The 19,939-nt window shown below is 45.5% G+C and overlaps 1 protein-coding gene across 2 annotated transcripts; it reads right to left on the reverse strand.

The window, feature by feature from the left end:
- Positions 1-887: 887 nt before the first annotated feature.
- epg5 (ectopic P-granules autophagy protein 5 homolog (C. elegans)) lies at positions 888-19,689 on the reverse strand. Of its 2 annotated transcripts, none has more exons than XM_040194605.2 (46): positions 19,480-19,689; positions 18,957-19,083; positions 18,089-18,718; positions 17,502-17,762; positions 17,193-17,391; positions 16,941-17,077; positions 16,724-16,831; positions 16,567-16,640; positions 16,324-16,432; positions 15,589-15,703; positions 15,360-15,510; positions 15,110-15,271; positions 14,870-15,027; positions 14,514-14,665; positions 14,174-14,314; positions 13,902-14,063; positions 13,710-13,832; positions 13,365-13,627; positions 13,146-13,286; positions 12,890-13,034; positions 12,460-12,657; positions 12,033-12,140; positions 11,815-11,937; positions 10,841-11,007; positions 10,498-10,734; positions 10,256-10,379; positions 9,990-10,134; positions 9,661-9,832; positions 9,324-9,486; positions 9,071-9,213; positions 8,826-8,982; positions 8,540-8,734; positions 8,238-8,451; positions 7,695-7,870; positions 7,386-7,593; positions 7,195-7,270; positions 6,642-6,745; positions 6,381-6,556; positions 5,567-5,791; positions 5,268-5,477; positions 4,185-4,329; positions 3,838-4,080; positions 3,362-3,575; positions 3,061-3,279; positions 2,850-2,964; positions 888-2,753 (listed from the first exon to the last, which is right to left on the reverse strand). In XM_040194605.2, the coding sequence occupies exons 2-46, from the start codon at positions 19,008-19,010 to the stop codon at positions 2,571-2,573; spliced, it is 7,725 nt and encodes a 2,574-aa protein (XP_040050539.2). In that variant the 5' UTR covers positions 19,011-19,083; positions 19,480-19,689; the 3' UTR covers positions 888-2,570. The 2 variants fall into 2 exon arrangements, with proteins under 2 accessions (XP_040050539.2, XP_077942857.1); XM_078086731.1 differs by having other exon boundaries at positions 18,957-19,078; positions 19,480-19,624.
- Between the last annotated feature and the right edge of the window lie 250 nt (positions 19,690-19,939).

A 19,939-nucleotide genomic window follows, 5' to 3' on the forward strand; every position in this document is an offset into this window, starting at 1 on the left:
ACACAAACACATGTACTCACACACACACACTGAGCATTTAAAACAATGCAGGCAGTAGAGAGAGACATTCCATGTGGGTCCAGCTGAGTGTGTGCTTTGGCAGCAGGGAGGGAGTTCAGGCCAGTGCAGCTGTCCCAGAAGGGCAACTGGTCAGCAGTGGACTGGTATTTATGCTGGGGGGGCCTACATTGGACGCTGACATATGTTCGCGGGTCACACAGCGAACATACTCGTTTCTGTCATAAGTTCTTGCATTATTAGATTTCATGAGCGAGTGGAGTTGAGATTGCACTCAAACAGCCCAGGAACAACTACTCCTAACCCGATGCAGGGTTTCCATGGTGACACAGGAATCTGCCAGACAGGGATGTGTCTGCTAATGCTCGGTCTCAGCAGCCGGTCCTCCCAGCTCGTGTTTGTGTCGATACGCGTGTCTATCTGTGAGACGGTGACAGTGGGGCGGGGACGATGCTTGAGAGCCAGCTGTAACATTAATATTGCATGCACAAGTGTATTCCACCACCTGAGGGGGGTCACAGAAAACACGGGAGGCCGTCTCGGGAGTGCTAAAGGCAGCGATGAGCGTCTGCGAGCACGTCCCCCCTCCTCTCTCACAGCATCAGAACACCCCGTCCTATCCACCTCCTCCCTCACGTCTACCCTTCCTGTAACCATAGAGACGACCGTTTCGACGAGAGGCTTTCTCCCAGACAGATTTGGTGGTGTTAAGTGAGGATACTGGATGTATTTGTGCACACAAAAGCACACCGCTCAGTTCGCAGACCCCCTCCCAACAGTCCTCATTCACCAAGGGAAAATGTTCTGTACCTTTTCACAGAAAGAACAGGACGCACATGACAATTAAATGACTAAGACACACTACGTACTTGTCATAACAGGATTCTTAGACGAGAACACTTTAATTTCTCTTTGTCCATATGGTCCATGGAGTCTGCAGATTGTAAGCCAGTGTTGTTAATAGAAGCTACACAATATTTTCTGTTTTGCTGCCTGGAACTTTGTGTCACTCGGTTTCTTTACAGCTGGATCCATAAAGCCGTAACGCGTCTCTCCACAGGACTTGTCCAGCGAGCGCAGATCCGTCTCCATGTGCAGCATATAGTCCTCAATCGCTGAGTTGAGTTTGTAAGTACTGGCAGGGAGACATTATGTTCCCTTTACTGAACTTAGTTTTGTCTCCTTTGTGCAGCCAAACACCGACGCTTCCTCCTCCAGCAGCCCTACAGACCCATTCCTGATGAGTGACTCATAAAACAAAAGAAATGCGTCTGACATTAACAGTCACCACGTAACACAGGCAATAAGACCTTCAGGCAGGCAGAACATTATTACTGACATGGCACAGAGCAACTGAAGTGGTGAACTGACGAGGCTAATTGAAATTATTTGTAGAAAACTGTTGGAGGGTTGGTGCAGTGTGGAGGTCTGATACATGTGAATTAAAATCTGCCTTTGTCCTCACATGAGCAACACACTTGTTTATGTAATAGGTGTACAAGCCAAATATGGTCTTGGTAGCACGTCAAGCAGGTCACTCCAGGGGAAAACTGCTCAGTAGCAACCCTTTGGAAACGAGAGGACCCCCTTTTGGGGCCCAAACAAGCCAGAACCAGTACCGTGATACTGATATATTTTTTCAATTTCACTGAATAGCACTTTAAGGGGTTCCCCTTTACCCCCACAAACATAAATTGTGCAAATAGACAAAGTAGTTCCAGACTCATTACACCTTTTAACATGGGTGTGCCATTTTCGGAGCAAAGGCCAAAAAAGAGGCAGGTGTCCAAAGGGGCTTACCAGACTGAGCTACTTTAACATAAGGTTAGTTATATAACGTCTCACTGAGAACATGTTCCGCATACTATCTGCAACAATATCACACTCATGGTCTCTTAGTAATACCAACAGCATCAGTAATTTGTGTTACAGAACGCACACACTACATTACAAAGAAGCCAAGCAGTGTGGAACATGGGAAGTGGTGCTTAGTGGACCTTCTAGTGCTCATTCAGGCTGCTGTCTTTGTGCCAAACGGAGACAGAGGAAACAACTGCAATTTATGTTCAAGAAGGTTTACGTAGCTGAGCAAATTAAAATAACATCTCTTTGGCAGAAACAAGAAGAACATTATGTTGGACATAAACACACTATTGGCTGAATGCTCCTAAACATGAACACGGTAAGTGTGTAGCATCTATGATTTATTGAGGGCTTGTGGCTAGATGCTAGCATCAACAGCTAACACATTGAACCCTGTCTTCCAGCTTATTTCCACCCTCATTTGGAGATTACAGGTAAACCTCTAGGCTTTAGATTGGTCAAAATGCACAGCGTGCTGTGATGAATCATCTGCACATGTCACGCAAACCCCACGCCGATGAGACATGCAGCTCTCACTCATATAAAAGCAGTAGCAATTCAATGTCACTCCTTGAAAACTCCAGAAAGATCTTTTTTGTTGTACAGTTCAGAGGTCAACTCGCACTGTATTTGCTGCAGACAAGGCAAATGTCCCCTTGGATCTGCAGCAGGCTCAGGTTAAGTCGCGGCTAACGGATAATGTGTAGGTATCGGAGGTCGGGGTACAGGAGGTTGGATAGCAGGGCCAGCAGACGCGGTCCATCTCTGAGACAGTGTCCTGGGTAGCGGATGAACTGGACAGCTTTATTCACAGATTCCTCTAACGCGGCGTACTGTTTATTGCTGGGCATGGCCTCCAACACCCCCAACATCTGCATCCATAGGAAACACAAGAAAGGTTATCTTTAGGAGATGACTGCGGATAAGTAATGAAACAAAACACTTTATTTGCATTTTTTGTTGCATACTTGCTGTCCTTTCGCAGAGAGCTGCAAGTCACAGGTGGGTTGGAGTCGAAGCTCGGTCTCCGATGGCATCTGGATTGACAGGAAAGCTCCCAGACTGCGCACCACGACCCTGAACCTAGATATACAGTGGACATGAATTAACAGGAGGTTTATCAACAATGGCACATGCATAGTTTTAGAATAGAATAGAGTAACATGCATGTGAGTTTACCTATTAGAAACAGGAGACCTCTTCCCCAGGCCGATTGCTCCCAACAATCCAGAGTTCAGTCTCTCTTCGCCCAGCTGAAGCAGCCTGGTTTGCAACCTCAATAGACCCATGACGATGCCCGACACTTCGGTCTGTCCAACCTGCGGCCTCAGCTGCTCCGCTGACATACTCAGTGCTTTGTGCCACCAAAGAAACAGCTTGGCTTCATCACCTGGACCACTGGACGCACAAAAGTACACATGCTAAAAGGTTCTTTGCGAAGCCACAACAAGCAACTAAAAGAGAGAATGAGGGTTCAAACCTGGGGAACACTTGATTGGTCCAAGTGTTGATTAAAGCCAGAGTCCTCCTCTCATTGGCTGCTGTGCATTCAGAGTTGAGGCGCTGAAGGATGAAGGCGTAGAGCGTCAGGAAGCTGCCCCCTGATTGGCTCTCAGAGAGGAAGTCATCCACTGTGAGTTCAGGCACCTGCAGCGATGCCAACACAGGACCCCAACCCATAGACTCCTCCTCAGCTGAAACAAACACATAGACGGTGGAATCAAAATACCTGCTAACTAACTTGTATGAGGAGAGGATCAGGAGTAAAACACAAATCAAATCCCTTGAAAAATCATATGCAATAGTAGGTACAGCACATCAACATGTGCACGGGTATCCATGTGCATGGGACAGAGCTCTTCTAGAGGAGAACGCTTCATCACTTTTCTCTTACTGTAACAGTAAGCAGTGAAACGCCCCCAAAAATCAGATCCCATTCTCAGTTACTTTAGTTACCGTGGTTGAAGTATGCTGTGATGCACGCCTCCATGATCCTCGTCATATGCCGCACTGACGCAAGACAGCGGGAGCAAGCTGTGAGGAGAGGCAGGATAGGGAAGCCCCTCCCCTTCCTGTCCAGCCAGGTAATAACATGAGCAGCAAGCGCCTCGCCTGTTGAGACACCAACTCCATTCAGCAAAGCAAGAGCTTCGCTGAACAGACTGCAGAACGCCATGTGTCTCTTCTCCAAATCAGTCTCTGTAGAGGGAAAAAAATAAGTGGTACAATCAAAGTGATGAAAAAAAACAGCGTCGGATTGGTGGGTCATGTTGAGGAAGACAAGGAGGATGAGGAAGACTTGCCTGGTGGGTTGAACGTGATGACGCTCTCCAGAAGAGACTCCAGCTGAGCCTGCAGGTTGCTGAGGCTGATGCTGCCTCCCTGCTCCAGAGTCACCAAAGACTGCACACACCAGCACACGTGCGCTCCAGCCTTCTGCGTCTCCTCCTGACAGAAGTAACAAAGATCATACGGGTGCTTGGGTCAGAAATAGATATACATGAATATATTTCACAATATTTCAAAGTGTGCACATTATAAGAGATATCAAGCATATACGTCCTCAAACTAAGATTTAACATTCCCCAAAATAATAGAATTGTTACAATACAATTAGGTATCAAGCATTACATCACTTATTTACATGCAGTTTGCTTTCGAACAATAGATTTTTACTGACTCTTAAGAGAAAAATATGTACAAAATAGATGAATCGTTTAAGATTTAACGTTTCATTGTTTTATGTTGGTGTAATTGCATTTAATTTCCTCATATTTTTGCTATGATCAGTTGTACCTACAGTATGTTTGACAGAACACTTGTTTTGAGGGATGAGATCAAATACACTATAGAGTAGAGAAAATTCACTGTCGAGTCTTAAAGTGGTTCGTGAAACATAAAATTGCCTTCCTTTGCTCCGTCAACAGCAGCTGTAAAGATTTGAGTGAAGCAGTTATGTAATTTTGGCTGAGTAATATAGAGCTGGCAAAGAAAGATGAATTGTTTAATTCTAAATTTAATACGGATGTTCCAAGCCTCCCCCTTTTACACCAGATGTATCCGCCTGGGGCAGAGTAGCCGCAGATAAAGGAGATGCATTCATCTTTGAATTCTGTCCCTGTATAATACAGCCAAGTCCATCATACTATATCTAGTATCTCCATCCACCCATCGAATCCATGGTCATGAAATCTCAGCGGTAAAATTATATACTACATGGTTACTCAATCATCAGTATGTTTCGTCAGATTTATGAGCTTGAACCCTTGACTTGGGCTACCGCCTACTTCATACAGAGATTAAATGTAAATTTAAATTACTGTGGGTATAATAAGAGGTTTATGATGCCTCCATAAATCTAGGATTGGATTTTTCTATTGTCCCACCCTGTGTGGAAGTTCTTGAGGGAGGGGCCCGAGACCAGCAGCACTACGCAGAGATTTCAACAGCAGCTGCAGCGCAGAATCAGAACTGAGCAGCAAGGAGGGCGGGTAGTGGGTGCCGACATATTGCAGAATGCCCTGGTAGGAATTTAAGTCCAGTTGGTGCCAGGGCAGAGAGGTGGATTGGACCAAAAGACTGAGCAGAGGGGAGTCCTGGAGGTTGAGGAGGACATACATTATAAATCAACATAGAAGGGACAAGTGGGCCGACTGTGATGGGGTGAAGAATTTACTGGATTTACCTGCGTACTCAGAATTTGTTCTTCCTTTGCCAGAAAAACCAGCATGTATAGTAGATAGACCAACATGGTGTGTGACTCCTTCTGAGTATCCGTGTCCTGTAGAGTTGGATATGTTGTCAGGGTGGGAGGTGTTTGTAAGTGGTCACTTAGGACGCTGACCCAGTTAACCTCACACAACACTTCGCCCAGAAAGAGGAAGCAACTCTTGGGACTTCCTCTCTCCACCTGCAGGCACAGGAAGATGAGAAAATGATCAAAAATCCATTCTGAACACAGAACTGTCCAACGTATTGTATCTTCACTGTGCTCAGAATATTTATCATTTCTGGCTATTTGTTGGCGTCCTGCTTTCTGCATCATGCACATTCATTGCTAACCCGGTTAAGATTAAATAAATCAGAGCACCCTAAAAGTAAATATATGTAAAATACCAATTAAAAGTTTGGACACATTTTCTCATTCAATTGAGAAAGTGTCCCTAAACTTTTGACTGGTATCGTATACTTATTCAATTTGGGAGACACAAAGAAATAACGATGCATATAAAAAAAACATTTTTTGTAAATGTGTCAATGGTTTCTTCTTTGGTAAGGTATATAAAAGCAGCATTTGTTTTAACTACCAGCTAAACTGTGTAGCTTCTTTACACCGGCCTCTGAAGATCTATGTGGGTCTTGAGAGACAGGAGCTCGTTTCCAGGAACAGACGGCTAATAATAGGAGCCAAGACCAAGGTCTCAAATTAACCAGCTCCCCAGTATCATGCGTGTCTAGACCAGCATGCAGGACTAGGGGTCAGGGGAAGAGAGCCTCACGCTGAATAGCTGCTCCATTAGCTGAGTGTCGGGGTGCAGGTGTCTCCAGGGCAGCCCGCGGAGATGTGTGTGGTACAGGTAGAGAAGGTGCTCCGGCGTGTGGGGAGAAGTGCAGCTCTCACAGTACTGCATCATGCACAGCCACAGAGCGCCTCTCTGGCCGGGGAGCAGACGATCTGAAACATACAGCATAACTTTTAACAGTTTAGACGAAAAGAGAGCAGCAGAACTTCAAACGCTCACTCGTGTGTGTGAACCCACCTCTGAACTTGTGATGCAGTGCGTCGGTGAGTTTCGCATACAGGCCAACCAGACATCCCGCGGCGTTTCCGTCCGTCTCCAGCCACGGATAACACCTGCGGTTACTGAGACAAAGAGAGACAATGACATCTTTTTTTCATTTTCCTTTCCCTGGAAAACAGAAACCGTTCTTTAAATGTATCAACCAGAAGACTGTGTGAACGTCAAGTGTAAACCTCTGGCTTCATTGTGACTCGGCTAAGTTCTGACTAAATAAATATCTGATGGGATCTTTGGTCTCTCTCTTCTTTGTGGTTGATTCTGTGTAATATGCGTCGGGGTCAGTGCGATCCAGAGAAGAAAATGAATCCCTAATGTTATTTCACTTATTGAATTCATCTGCTATCCACCGTCAATGAAAGGAGCAAGCATAACATAAAAGAAGTCGTGGAATGGGAGTAGTTTTGATCGTCTGTCCTCTCTGGAGTCCGTGCTCACATCTGCTTCACAGACAAACGTTCACCATCATCTAAAACCAACATCTGCCCGAGAGCCGTGAGTGTGTGATTCTCACCAATCATTATCAGTCTCCAGAGGAAAAACCCAAGGCTGAAATAACTTTGCAATCTTGCTGTGTAGGTCCTGCAGAGCTGTGAGAGTGCAAAACAAATGTCACTTTCATAAATGTGACAAACAACAAAGCATATTCACTAATCAATGACCAAGTATCGCAGTCCTCAACGCGTGATGACATTTGGGGTTTACCTTTCATTATTTTTCCGCTGCCCACTGACTCTTTGGCACAGCTGCTGTGGTGCATGTCGATTAGACAACCAGTCAAATGGTCCCAGAAGCAAACCACCTCACTGATGTAGGGCGTCCAGGCTGAGTAGAGGCCGAAACTACGGAGGTCTGGCTTACTGAGACGACTCCGTAGGAAATAATCACTCAGCCAATCAACGGTCTCATCCACCTAAAATCACACAGCCTTGTTTGATCAAAAAGCATTATATCATTCAGTGAGACAGGGTGACATTTTGCAAGAATTTGTACAATAATCCCAACATTAGTTACCTGCTGTGGGGAGAGGCTGACGACGGGTCTGTAGGTAGAAGCGCGGCCGGAGACATCAGCGGTGTTCAGTGTTTGTTCGGCTTTGCTTTTGGTATTTTGGCGAGATGGAGGTAAACAGCCAAGAACTCGCAGGGTCACCTTCCAGCAATCAGGACTCAGTAACTGGTTTGAGGAGCCTGGCAAGGTCAAGAAATACCTTTTGTTAGTTGAGGAAGTTGAAGAAATGGAAATATGATGATAGAAAGATCTTAAATCATTCTATCACTTGTGTGAACCATTTTCTAACTCATATCTGATTCAGTAGCTTGATGGAATGATTCAGATTAATTTATTTAATTAATTGTTGTTGTTGTGGTGGTGAGGGGGAGGCATTCTTTCACAAGCATGAATGTGTTTGATGAATCACTTAAAAGAGCAACAAGAGGAATTATTGCTCTTAATTATATTACCAGCACACAAGTTAAACATGAAAATCCCGGAACAAAAAAGTAAAAAGTCTTTGCAAGTTAGTTTGTAGTCCAATGTGGACACGCATACACTTACTGGTCATAAGGAGACGCAAGCAGTCACTGTAGTGATCGGGGAAATGGTGGCGTAGAAGCACAGTCCAGTGTTTGGTGAAAAGGTGAAACGGTGTGAGAAGTTCGGGCTCGGGATCTCGGCCGCAGACGCAGAGAGCTCCGTGGACCAACTCCAGCAACCGGGTCCTCTCAGAAAACACGGGGTGAGCCTCATGCAGCCACTGAGACAAATCAAACTACGCAGGCAGAGGAAGGAAGTGGTTTACTGGACCTGCGCTGCTTTAGGGAATTACTTCACAGTGGTGCATTTGCGTCCAGGCCAACCTTTGTGAGCAGCATGAAAATGACATCAGCGCCGTCAAGGTGTAGCGACGTCACCACGTCCTGGTAGAGAACGACGAGCTGATCGGGTGCTGAATTGGGAGTGAAGAATGGGGAAATGAGTGGGCAAAGACGCCTCTGCTCCAGGATCGTTTTCAGGACACGACCGCATTCCTTTGCATTTCCCTGGACAAACACCTGGACACAGAACCAGAGCACAACGCAATTCAAGCCAGATTCATTTCTTTAAGCAGTAGCCTTCAATACACGTGTGTCTGCGTGCACATACCTGTCCCAGTATCTCCACACACGAGGAGAGGTACTGGCGTGTTGGGGGATGACGCAGTGTGTCTTCACACACAAAGGAGACCACATGGTAGAAGGCAGACACCCCGACATGCAGCACGGCCGGGGATTTCTGTGCCTTATACATATTCACCAGAGCCCTGAGAATCAACACGCCAATCCGTTCAAATGAATTGCGATGCAGTTAATGTTAGTTTAGCAGAAGTAGCAGCCTCCGTTTGTACTGACGTTAGGAAGTTCTCAGTGTGGACCGCAGCCTGGGCCAGGCCCTGAGGCGGAGGAGCCATGGCGTCAGTTTGAAATTTCTTGACGTCCCTGCGCAGTGATGTTATCTGAGTTTGCACTGCCTCCTGCCTCTGGACACGCTCACACTACGCGATCACAGAGACCAAACACAAACACATTAGGATATCAAGTAAGAACACATTAGATCTATAATAAATGATGAGTGTGTGGCCAGAGGCAGGCTTGGTGGTCTTACTGTGACAGTGATGTTGGCGGGTCCCTGGCACGGCTGGCCACTTTTCCCTTTACACTCCAGAGTCATGGTGACTTGCTCTGGTTGGTTCTTATACAGTAGAGGAAGGCTCTCCAGCAGCTCCTGCTCCATGGCCACCTGCTGAGCTTCGCGTGCAACTGCAATCCTGACAACAAGATGAACAGGTATTTCCGAATCACAGCGTAGCCTTGCGATTTTTGTTTTGATGGGGCGTTTGTTTGAGTATAAAACTAGCGTGTGCATTTCTTGCATGTCTTTGTGCCGCTGACTTTGTTTCCGCACGAGGAAATGTTTTAACATTTTAATGAACTCCATTCACCTGGCCTGCTCTTGCAGGACGCTGAGGTCCTTCTGCAACAATTCAGCAGCTGCTTTGGAGTCAGTGAGGCAGATCGAGGGGACTTCAGCTACTGGCACCTTCTGCGGCTGCCGCTCTGGAGCCGGACGAGGGACCGGATGCTTCTGCAGGTTGGATAGGATACGATCCCTTGCTGCACAGGGTGAGAGACAAAAGCACAACATTGAAACTAGTAACTATCATATTTCTATTTATTTATCGGAGTAACGTGGTTCACTTTTGACCATGTCTGCTGAAAGTGAACCATTTGGTAATCTTTTGGATGTGGAGTATACATTTTGGATCAGTACCATTGTGGAGGTTGGTGTAGTCAGTGAAGCAGGGGTTTTGAACTTGCAAGAAGACTGGCTCACTCTGCACCTTTTCCCACAGAGACAGAATCTCTCTCTTGTCATACTGCAGACGCTCCTGGTCCACAAACTCCAGCCACAGTTCCTACAAAACATGACAACAGAAATTGAAACGTAAGATCTACATGATGTAACAAGATGCAAGATTTAACTAGCCTTTTACAATTACTGTACGGTATGTTTTTTATTAATAAATAAAAACGCACCTGCTGCCGCTGCATCACCTGAGCCAGTCTGTGTGGTTCATACTCAGGTGGAAGAGAAGGAAGGTATACTTCCTGCTTCTGCATAGTGTCATCATCCAGCCATAAGGCAAATACACCAAACAACCTGTATGCGAGCAACAAGCGAAGATCTGAGAGCTTTTTACCCCACTAATGCTGCCACTACCGGTCAAAGAGAAAGGATGAATGCATCCCAGTACACACACAAACCATCAGTGACCTACCTGACCAGCTCTGTGTGTAGCTGGGGAGAGTTGAGGTAAGGGGGGCAGGGATTGTCGGGGCTTTCCTCTCCTTGGCCATCTGTTACAGGGGTGTGTGCTTGTGGCACCTTGAGGGCCTGGCTGGCAGCATGGTGGAAGTCAGACACCTCCTGTATTCTCTGTCTCAGGTCCCTGAGTAAGACAGCCTGAGACGAGGCCTGGAAGAACCTTCGGCCGATGCATCCCCCTGCAACCAGCCTGTTGGGCGACAAAACGAGAGACTTGTTGCCTTCACGTGGATTCTGCTTTACTTCTGGTTTCTCTGGCTAGTGACTGTGTGTGTGTGTGTGTTTACACATCTTACCCGTACTCAGGTCCCGGCTGTCTGAAGTAGAGCTGTAGGAACTTCTGCCAGACCAGGGGAAGGAGATGATGGTCTGGAGGCGTGGCCAAGGCCTGACACGCCCAGCGGTATACCTGCAGTCTCTGCAGAGATGGTGCTACGGGCAACTTCAGCCTCTGCTGGGCCTTCTGGCTCGGACACAATCACTTGGTTAACACCTTCATACAGCAGTACATTAAACAGCAGTAGACTAACATGCTCAGCACTCGCTCCACAGCCCTGACCTTTGAGCTTCTCTGTTTGAGTTTAGTTAAAACTCAACCCACAAATATTGGATAACACAGATGATGTGTATCAGGCAGCATCCACACCTAATCTTCTTACCCTTAATATGGTTTGTAATAGACTATGCAAACATTTGCTGGTGACGGGCCATTTTGATATGTACTTGCAGGCTAAACAAAGGTGGAATTAATAACATGAATGAAGAGTGGACATTTTGGACAGTAAGTTCAAAATATTTCTTCCACAAGAGTTTAAAGCAACCCTCAACATTTGAGTTATCCTTTGATAATTTTGATAGTTTTGTAACCCGCTAAAAGTTTAAATGAAGTCTGTAGCTGAAAATACGGAGGCGGTAACTATTCAAAGCAGAGCGTGTTTAAAAGGATTTGAAGGTTTTCTCCAGTTAGCATAAAGAATTTAAAAAAATAATATTTGGATCACAATGGGCCTCTTTACAGAGCTGCCTTTTTGACATTCATTGCAAAGTTAACTCGGGTGTAATTAAAAACAGTAATTTTTCTCCCATTGCTCACTAGACATTCCAGCGAATCAACATGCAAAATACCAGCATAGTTGTGCGACATCATGTTCTCCACTATCTGTGTCCTCGATTTTAAATCCTTTTTCTAAATACTGCATTTATTTTCAATATTTCTAACTCAATGTACGGTAATGTAAATGTAAAGCTTTTTGGGTTTGTGTCTGTATACCTTTAAGGCTTGATCGGGGGAAATGTTAGGCTCTGACAGGAGCTCCTGTTCAACGCAGCGTCTAAGCTGGGAATCCTCCTCGAACACGCCCTCCATGTTTAGCACCAGCCAGGCGAACCAAACCTACAAGCGCACAAACAGCACTTGTCAGGAATGAAAACTTTACAACTTCAATCGGGAGTACTTGCACGTATCGTTGGCACTTTAGAGACCATTACCTCCGAACTCAGGGATTGGCCCTCTATGAATGAGGGAGTGGCATTTCCAGCAATCCAGCAAACCAGAGAGGAGAGCAGACCTCGATCTCCATGGTAACCCAAGGCATTCTGTATGACGTATGAACTATTTAGATTTCACACTGTGCTTATCCATCGGTCCTAGCTCACAGAGTTTTCCTTAAGGAAACATTTTACATAGATTTTTTGTGTAACAACCTTACACAACCCTAAGGTTCAAAGCTCAAGGGGGTTGAATGTGATTCTTCAGGACCCCTCAACCCCAGCTCCTGCTCATAACCCATAAATGTCAATGTAATATTTATCTTTACAATGATACTGAAGGTAATTTACTGTGCTAAATTCCGCATCTGCACTTGTGAGACCTCAAGTGCCCATAAATAATACAAACATCTAACAAGATAAGTACCTTATGCTGTTGGTAGAGAAGTTTCTGCACACATTGCTCCTGAGTGTGTGTGAATGCTGCACAGCAGATCTGATCCATGAGGAACAAGACAGTTTTGTCCCGGTACCACAGGTTCTGCTGAGTCAAAATCCCCACCCAAAACTCAAGCACCGCCGCAGCACCGACACGGCCGGGCTGTGAGCTCTCTACCACATGGCTCTGGAAGATACAACACACGTATTTACACACTTTTAGAAATCTGCAGAGTAAATCATGCAGTGATAGCATGATAGCTGATATTATACACAATGTGAAGACTTTGCATTCTTCTCAACCTACACATTTGTTTGATAAAATTCCACCTTTTTTTTTTCAAACTATTGTAAAAAGTAATTTTCTGTGATGGCTTAATAATGCGATACATCTTTACAATAAGCTTGTCGTGGCGGACCTGAATGACGCTGTTCAGATGTCGGACAATGTCTCCGTAGGTGGTTCCTGTGAGCAGTGGTGCAACCCGGTGAGTGACCTGCTGTGTCACACCTTGAGGACACACGCTGTCGTACTGCAAAAACAACTGGATACAACTTACAAACCTGCAAGAAATAGACACACAACATTATGGGTAAGCATAATGTAAGTGGTTGAAATAAGGTGACAATAAATCTATTTTAAGAGCTGTGTGTGATTGATGTATCCTTTCTCACTCAGCGTTATTGAGCAGGTAGAAGCTGAGAGGGTAGGTTGGGGGTAGGATGTTGTCCAGAAGATGCACAGCAGCTCGCAGGTGGCGAGATTGTATCAGAGTCTTCAACAACCCGACTCCATCAGTACAAAAGTGTTCAAGACTGCAAACACGCAGGAGATTAACTCATTTCAAATTCCATGTAGAACACGTTTTGGGCAACGTGTGAGTGAGTACATACCTGTGTCCCACTGTCGTCATGGCAATGGACAGGTAGCAACCAATAGGGATGCCTGCTTTCACCGCCCTGATAACAGAGTGCATACTGGGAGAGTGTTTAAGCTCTGGAGGTGGGTTGGACGCCAAAGCAGGACCCGACCAGGCTCCTTTAGGGCTCTGGGAGTTGCCATGGAGCTTCAGCCTTAGTAACAGTTGCCAGGCCCATTGACTAAAGGAGGCTTCAGGGGACACGCCCAAACGAAGGACGCTTGCAAGGTAAGACACCTAAAGAGAGAAGGAAAGAGAAAGTTGGAAAAACAAGCCATGATGGTTCACACTAAACACTGAGCAAAGAGAGGTTTGTCACCTGTTTGATTCCCTCTGATATGAGGCCACTGTATGGTTTGTCAGTGAGGTACTTTTGATAGGCCTCGACAACCAGCAGAGCCACTTCACAGTGGAGAGACGAGGATAAGGCCAAGGAGCCATCCTGCAAGAGGACACAGGTTTATCTACAATCCCACAATTGCACTCAGGCGATAAATTAACCAGCAACTACCTCGGTGTAGCCCCAGTTAAGACCCTCCAGTATGACGCAAGCCAGTCGGTTCTCCACAGCAGACAGAGGATGTTGGAGCAGCCAGGCTCCAATCACACAGATTTCCTCCGTCCGTGGCCGCCACAGACACAAAGGCAGCTCTTTGCACAAGTACAGCGCCACCTAACACACACATTTACACAAATGTCCACACACGGACAAAACAAGTCAGAGTTGACTGGCAAATGAGATATTTTCCTCTTAATTAGAGATAGTTGAAGAGCAATACCAACCATTCCCACAGTTTGTATCGTTTCCCTCAGTCTCTCCAGGAGCACAGAGATAACGTGGGGATGGGCTGTTGCTATGGCCGCCAGCAACTCTCTGCCCACCTTAGAGTAAGTTTCTCTGGTAGTCACGCTCACGTAAGACACCTGGAGCAGAGATGTAAAAGAAGAAGGTACTGTGTGCTTTATAACCAAGGGACAAGGGTTAATCTTACCAAAATGTCATGTTTTCTGTACAATTTATCCATTCCATTCCATCCTCAATACGAAACACACAGTATATGAACTCCCTGAGTAACTCAATTACCGTATCCCTCTTCTAGTGTTTTCCCTCTGCAACTTTTACCTGGTACACCAGCAGAGTTATGGTCGTGACGAATGCGGGGTCAGAGTGCTGAGTCGGTATGGCCATGTGTGCGAGTGCGCTGAGGAGGGAGATGCCATCAGAGCTGTTCACTTCACAGAGCCAGTGCTCAAACCTCTCCTGGTGCTCTGGGTCTGTAACAGACACATTAAAAACAACTGAGACCGTGGAAACTGTAAACATCAGACGAAATAGCACAAGCCTGCTTTTGAAATGCCTACGCAATAGATTTCCTACATGTCCTTTCAAACTCTTTTTAATATGGGAACACATCTCAGCGTCAGCATAATGCCGATACCGCGATTGTCTTCAGGATTTGAAAGATCATATTCTGGTACCTCTCAGAGCCTGAATGCAGGAGCGTGTGTCGGTAGCAGTGCCGAGTGTTTCCAGTCCCGCTGTCTCTACGCTCTGCATAACGTAAAGAACCCTCCACAGCATAGAGCTGGACAGGGTCCCATATGGCATCTCTGACATAAACAACCAAATCCCCAACCTGTAAGAGACGAACACACACATGTAAACTCAGAAAATAAATAATTTCCTGTTAAAATGGAAACTCAAAGCCAATTCCTCACCGTTTGTTTCGGAGTACGTGTAACACGGCCCTCAGGAAAAGGTTGTCATATTCCAGCTGCAGTTTCTCCAAAGACAAGGTGTGTGCATGAGAGCTGGATTCACCAGCACCTGTTACACTCACATACTGGGCCCAGTGGTCACTGACGTAACACACGGTCATTCTGAGGAAAAAGACAGGAGACGACCGGATGAATATTCAATGTGCGGTGCTGTACGGACAGTTTGACTGCATGTCATTGGTGCACTGACCGGATGATGTGTCCTATTCGTTTAACTAGCTGTCTGTATCGTGCTCTGTTATAGGTTTGAAGACCAAGGGCCAGGATTTCAATGAGCGAGGAGGCAAAAGCGAAAACACGCATCATCTTCTGACTGGAACAGGCCTGGGGTTGATACACACCTGCAAGCAAAGCACTGTGTTTATTCAATGAGTTATACAAACCAACACACGGACAGACTGACGGACAGACAGACTCACCCTGCTTGTTCATCCCCAGCATGTGCGAATAGAGCTGCTGGAATGGAAACTGGGTCAGCAGGGAGATCAGATCCTCCTCACAGAGCATCAACCAGCTGCGGTCTGGGTCCTCATCCTCAACACAGAGGAAAGGACACATATTAAGTCTCGACAGTCTCTATTTACACCTGCTAAAAGTGTTTTTAAGCAGGATGGAAAGTCAACGCAGTGTTTTATTAATTTCAACAAGCCATTTCAATAAAAACTAATGTGAAAGGGTTAAAATTTATTGAACAATAATTGAATTCAGTGTACTAAAATGTTACTATTTTACTAAATGTGATGTTTCTCATAGATACAAAAGCAAAAGGGGTTTGAATGTTTTATGTCAGCACATTAATATTTGAAAGTCAAAAGATGTTCATTTGCAAGGTATTTTGTAACAGCTTTGAATATGACTCAAAACCTAAGAACAAAGACCACATTCCGATTTATAAATTCATATTACATTTTCTTTATACATGCGAACTGGGTATTTTTTAACATAACTGCACCCCAATCAGTGGAGAAAAACAAAATAGATTCTGTCTTAACCTGAAAAATACAATCAATTCTGTCTTATACCACTTTCCTTTTTTCCCCTCTGGTTTGATTAATAGCTTTTTCCTATTCCATATATACCCACAACTGGAATTATTTTTAGGTAATTCATTTTTTTTGTTGGCAGGAATTGAGTCACTGCACGTTTAAACATACCTCCTCTCCCGCTTCATCAACCAGTGTCCAGTTACCAGACTCAGGTCCAGAAGCTGCTGAGCTCTGGCTCTCACACGGCTTCAGATGTCCCAGAAACTCTGCACGATGTCTGAGTACAAAGAAAGAAAGTCACTGATTAAAGACTTTAAGTTGGACCCTGAAAAGATGAACTAGACACTCACGGAAAATCACTTAAAACCAGTTTGAATATCTCAGAATCAGTGATCAGTCTCTGGTATTTACCTTGAAGGAGACATCAGGACGGCCAGAGCTTGCATGAAGTGCAGAACCCCACAGGCGTTCCCCAGAACTTGGATCTGAGGCAGAAATTTGGCAAGAAAACTCCAGTCACTATGTACAACCATTGCCATGACAACCCTACATGATGTCTCCAACGAACCTGGAGGAAGGGTGCAGCCCACTTTCCAACCCCGGCAGGACAGCATAGAAGATGACACAGCAGGTACAGGTGCTCACCTGACCCCCCAACATGGAGGAGGACTGCCACCTGCAGAATGGACCAGAACCATGTAAATAAGCACAACAACAAAAAACACCTCGACCCACAAAACAAGGAGTAGAAAGGGAGCACATTGTGTGTGTTTGTGTGTGTGTACCAATCTCTCCAGCCAGTGATGGATGTCTGTCTGGAACTGTGTGTCATCCAGAACTCTACGGGTGAAGCTAAACAGGACACTGATGGCCTCTTTCAAGGGTTGGAGAGAACAAGGCTGTGTTTGGCTGCCAGAACAATCTGATAACAAAAATATACACACAAGGGTCCTTTAAAGCAGTATTGTGCATCAGGCATGTTTTTAACAAGCCTGGCAAAGCCACTCAAAAGCATGTCAAATTTATAGGTTTCTGACCTTTCAGTAGAAGATACAAGTACGATTCCACCTGGAGGCGCGACAGCATAGCAGTGTACGCATGCAGCGCCACCTTCTGATGGAGTAGTTCACTGCGAGCTTCAAACAGCCTCCTCAGCTCATCCAGCACACTCTGACTGAACTCTGCCTGCTGGAAGCGGTGGTACCCGCACACCTTGGACTGGTCTGCACACACACCCTGCAGGGAAGGGATTACATTCACAGTGTCAGTGCAGGAGAAGATTATTATTATTATTAAATAGTTTTCTCGATGCACTCTATTTCTTCTTTTGGGTTTAACCTCCACACCTGCAGAGTGAGCTGTTCATCTCTGAAGCTCCAGAGACGATTCTGTGTGCTCTTGCAGTCAGAGGATTGTGTATGAAGCAGTGTGTGAGATTGGGTCAGCTGTCTACGGCAGCGCCAGTAATTCTGAAGAAGTTCGGTCAGTTCGTGGTTCTCCTGTCGGGCAAGAGCACAGAACTCTGCAGCACACACTTCAACGCCCTCCAACCAGGCTCGCAAACCTCCACCGGGCTCCCAAACACCCAGCTGCTCCAACGCGAACGGCTGCAGAAGAAAAACGCGAGGTGATTTCACATGTTAATGCGTGTTTACAGGTAAGGACACAATGATTTCAGTTCCATAACAATGATGCTGTTATCTAGATCTGGGCAGAGTTGATTAAATCAAATACATGAGTGTTTATGCACTAATGTAATGTTGTGGGGTGACACACTTTTTTTGACAACACAGGTAAAGGCAGTTATTGATCCTGTAGCTATAACGGTGTAGTATATATATATATAGGAAAAATAACCTTTCAATACCAAGATGTTTAGAAAATGTCTATAAACCTATTGGCTATATTACCATTGAAACCCCTCATCAATTACCTGCATTTCTGTAGCCGACTCTGGTAATTCTGGGTAGAGTTTGCTTCTAGAAAGCTCTGCTACAGACTCCACAGGCTGCAAACTTGGGGGAGAAGATTCCTGCTCAGGAAGTGCCAACACTGCAGGTCCCTTTTCCCTATTTTTCGCGGCTTCCTCGCAGAGCTGAATCGTGGAAACCTCTGCGAGAGTTGGCAGAGAGGGGTACAGCGCAGGGGCACTCGGGGCATTTGGAATTTGAAACTGAGTTAAAACACATAACTGATTCCACGACTGTTTATCTTTTCCAGACTCAGTGGTCTGTGCTGCAACATTAGGCTCAACGGTGTGAGCTGCCACTTCAACGTCCTTCTTTTCCTCATCTTTTGACTCTGTCAGACGCACGGAATCCTTTGATGCCCGAGATGACTGTAAAGTCGCAGTTAACACTGTATTCGACGAGGAGGTCTGCTGTGTCTCAGACGGGAGATTTGAAGGCCGTGTTGTGATCTCAGGGGGCGGCTCCTCCAGCGGCTCCTGATATGGCAGACTGAGCGGGATGTCGGTGAAGCCAGAGGTGAAGGCCTCATCGCGGGGGGCTGAGGGAGCTGTGGCTCTTTTGTCTTCCTCTGACTGCTTCTGCTTCCTGACCAGCTGAAAACATCAAACAAACAACATGATCAATAACTCAGCATATGCAGTAGCTAAATGTGGCAGGGAGCATGTGAATACACCATGATGAATAGACCTCTACTATTAGAAAATTATAATTTAGTTATTTCACACCTTACACTCAAAATAGTTCATTAGTGTCAGAATGAGTGTCGTTGCAACTGTGTTGCCTTTTGATGGACGAGAGACATGACAGACAAGATAAAGTAAGTTCAATCACCTGAGATTTGGAGCTGGTTTTTGTCTTGGTCTTCTTTGGTCTTGCAGCCTCCATTTTTTTACGTCCGCTTGCATCAGCTTTTCCGACTTCTGCGATCACCTTGGCATACAGCTGACTGACGTCTATCCTGACGGCAACAATGCGGATCAACTGTCATCATTTAGTCCTCAAAGAGCCACACAAACAGCGACCATTAGCTGGGTTCACTAGCGAGCTCCGTCTTGTGATAAGCAGGTGGAGGCTGGCTGTTTTGCAAAGATAAACACTCGTCGATTGGTTGTAAACAAACCACTGGATGGAAAGAGAAGTCGCAGTCGGAGGATAGAAAGGAAACGATCGACATGTGTCCTAGCGTAGACATAACATGATGACATCTAGATAATACATGTTTGTAAAAAGGAAACCTGTCCCTGTTGATAACTGTTGGCTAATGTACACAACTAAGCTCTGCCAGGCTAAACAGTTGTCGCGTTAGTTAGCTTTTAGCCCGTTACGCGGTCTTTCTCGTAGTTAATATATTTACCAGCGACTCCAAGTTCTCCGTGTCGTTGCCTACATGATAAAAAGCAGTTGTTGACACGTCGAATCGCGCGTCATGCGGAGGAAGCTCCGTCTGACGGTCAGCTGTCATTTGTTTTGTTTGTTCCAGGAACTCCGCAATTGAAGTCACGTGACTGCTCCACCTCTCTACGGAAAGCCAGAGAGTCCAAACCTCTTTCGAAAAGACAAAACTCGTGAAAAACCACGACGGCCTTCTGACATGTTACAGATTAACTCCACGCTTTTAGGCCGAATAGTCTCATTAAAACCAATATATATTTTGTGATAGAGATATTTAATAACGACAACAGAGTTGGTTTGAGGAACCTTGAAAGATCATCTGTCCTGTCATATGGTGTCATGAGTGTAACCTCTAATCTCAATGAAGGAGATTATACAAGAAAAATAACCCACAAATTCAAAAGTGATCTAATTCTAGCGCA

This window comes from Gasterosteus aculeatus, chromosome 13 (genome assembly GCF_964276395.1).
Source record: "Gasterosteus aculeatus chromosome 13, fGasAcu3.hap1.1, whole genome shotgun sequence".
Lineage (NCBI taxonomy): Eukaryota > Metazoa > Chordata > Actinopteri > Perciformes > Gasterosteidae > Gasterosteus > Gasterosteus aculeatus.

Coding starts and splice junctions, on each gene's coding strand:
- epg5 (XM_040194605.2), bottom strand. CDS start 19,010: ATGGAGGCTGCAAGACCAAAGAAGACCAAGACAAAAACCAGCTCCAAA. Junction 7,871..8,237: donor CTTGCGTCTCCTTATGACCA/GTAAGTGTATGC, acceptor TGACCTTGCCAG/GCTCCTCAAACCAGTTACTG. Junction 6,746..7,194: donor CTGGAGACTGATAATGATTG/GTGAGAATCACA, acceptor TCTTTGTCTCAG/TAACCGCAGGTGTTATCCGT.